The sequence below is a fragment of the Procambarus clarkii genome, chromosome 55, assembly GCF_040958095.1.
Source record: "Procambarus clarkii isolate CNS0578487 chromosome 55, FALCON_Pclarkii_2.0, whole genome shotgun sequence".
Classification (NCBI taxonomy): Eukaryota; Metazoa; Arthropoda; class Malacostraca; order Decapoda; family Cambaridae; genus Procambarus; species Procambarus clarkii.
In genome coordinates this window covers 10,515,084-10,516,987 of record NC_091204.1, presented here as the reverse complement: position 1 = coordinate 10,516,987, position 1,904 = coordinate 10,515,084, and the positions used below count along the sequence as shown (strand labels likewise).

The following is a 1,904-nucleotide window of genomic DNA, read 5'->3' as shown; positions in this document are numbered from 1 at the left end:
GACCTTTGTAGGAGGTCGACCTTTGTTGCAGGTCGACCTTTGTTGCAGGTCGACCTTTGTTGGAGGTCGACCTTTGTAGGAGGTCGACCTTTGTTGGGAGTCGACCTTTGTTGGAGGTCGACCTTTGCTGGAGGTCGACCTTTGCTGGAGCTCGACCTTTGTTGGAGGTCGACCTTTGCTGGAGCTCGACCTTTGTTGGAGGTCGACCTTTGCTGGAGCTCGACCTTTGTTGGAGGTCGACCTTTGCTGGAGCTCGACCTTTGTTGGAGCTTGACCTTTCTTGGAGGTCGACTTTTGTTGGAGGTCGACCTTTGCTGGAGGTCGACCTTTGTTGGAGGTCGACCTTTGTTGGAGGTCGACCTTTGTTGGAGCTCGACCTTTGTTGGAGGTCGACCTTTGTTGGAGCTCGACCTTTGTTGGAGGTAGACCTTTGTTGGAGCTCGACCTTTGTTGAAGGTCGACCTTTGCTGGAGCTCGACCTTTGTTGGAGCTCGACCTTTGTTGGAGGTAGACCTTTGTTGGAGCTCGACCTTTGTTGAAGGTCGACCTTTGCTGGAGCTCGACCTTTGTTGGAGGTCGACCTTTGTAGGAGCTCGACCTTTGTTGCAGGTCGACCTTTGTTGCAGGTCGACCTTTGTTGGAGGTCGACCTTTGCTGGAGGTCGACCTTTGTTGGAGCTCGACCTTTGTTGGAGGTCGACCTTTGCTGGAGGTCGACCTTTGCTGGAGGTCGACCTTTGCAGGAGGTCGACCTTTACAGGAGGTCGACCTTTGCTGGAGGTCGACCTTTACAGGAGGTCGACCTTTGCTGGAGGTCGACCTTTACAGGAGGTCGACCTTTGCTGGAGGTCGACCTTTGCAGGAGGTCGACCTTTACAGGAGGTCGACCTTTGCTGGAGGTCGACCTTTACAGGAGGTCGACCTTTGCTGGAGGTCGACCTTTGCTGGAGGTCGACCTTTACAGGAGGTCGACCTTTGCAGGAAGTCGACCTTTATAATCCAGAACCTGTACATCTTTCTCTAATCATGGCGGCTTTTGTTTACATAAACAATTTACGAGCCTCGTAACTACACAAACTCAAGGTTATTATTGTCATAACCTCGTAGTACCTCGGCGTTCATCAATTGTTTACTAAATGTAAACACGGCCGCCATGACTGGAAAAACAAAAGATGAACAGGTTGCGTAAATACTTGGTGAATCCTGGCAAGAGTTCTAAGATGTCGTAAGGTATAACGGAATTAAGAGCTCCCTGACGCCGGAGCTGATCTGGTTTCAATCCTCCTGATTAGGGTTTTAAACCTCCAGGTAAGGGTTTCAATCCTCCTGATTAGTGTCTCAACCTCTGCAGGTCGACGCGGCCTGTTGACTCTCCCGCGGTTCCTATGTCTATACTGAAATTAAATTAGCTCTGGAAGGATTTTTATTGCCCGGTATTGCACCTTCTCCAGAGCAGCTAAATATATATGTCCTTCTGAAGACGAAGGGGGGGGGGGGAGCCAGATTCACGAAGCAGTTACGCAAGTACTAACGAACGTGTACATCTTTCCACAAATTTTTGGCGGCTTTGGTTACATTTATTAAACAGTTTACAAGCATAAAAACTTGCCAATCAACTGTTGTTATTGTTATGAACAGCCTCCTGGTGCTTCAGAGCTCATTAACTGTCTAATAATTGTAAACAAAGCCGCCAAATATTGAGAAAAGATGTACAAGGGCCAGATTCACGAAGCAGTTACGCAAGTACTAACGAACGTGTACATCTTTCCACAAATTTTTGACGGTTTTAGTTACATATATTAAACAGTTTACAAGCATGAAAACTTGCCAATCAGCTGTTGTTATTGTTATAAACAGCCTCCTGGTGCTTCGGAGCTCATTAACTGTCTAATAATTGTAAACAAA

The 1,904-nt window shown here is 47.7% G+C and overlaps 1 protein-coding gene across 1 annotated transcript in view; it reads right to left on the bottom strand.

Moving 5' to 3' along the window:
* LOC138352876 (melanoma-associated antigen B4-like) overlaps nt 1-1,013 on the bottom strand; it is a 1,091-nt gene extending 78 nt beyond the window's left edge. Inside the window, exons 1-2 of the mRNA XM_069305429.1 lie at nt 877-1,013; nt 1-751 (exon numbers count right to left, since the gene is read on the bottom strand). The exon at nt 1-751 is cut by the window's left edge and continues 78 nt beyond it. Coding sequence (XP_069161530.1) covers nt 1-751; nt 877-1,013 — 888 coding nt within the window. The remainder of the gene's footprint in view (nt 752-876) is intronic.
* Nucleotides 1,014-1,904: the final 891 nt, after the last annotated feature.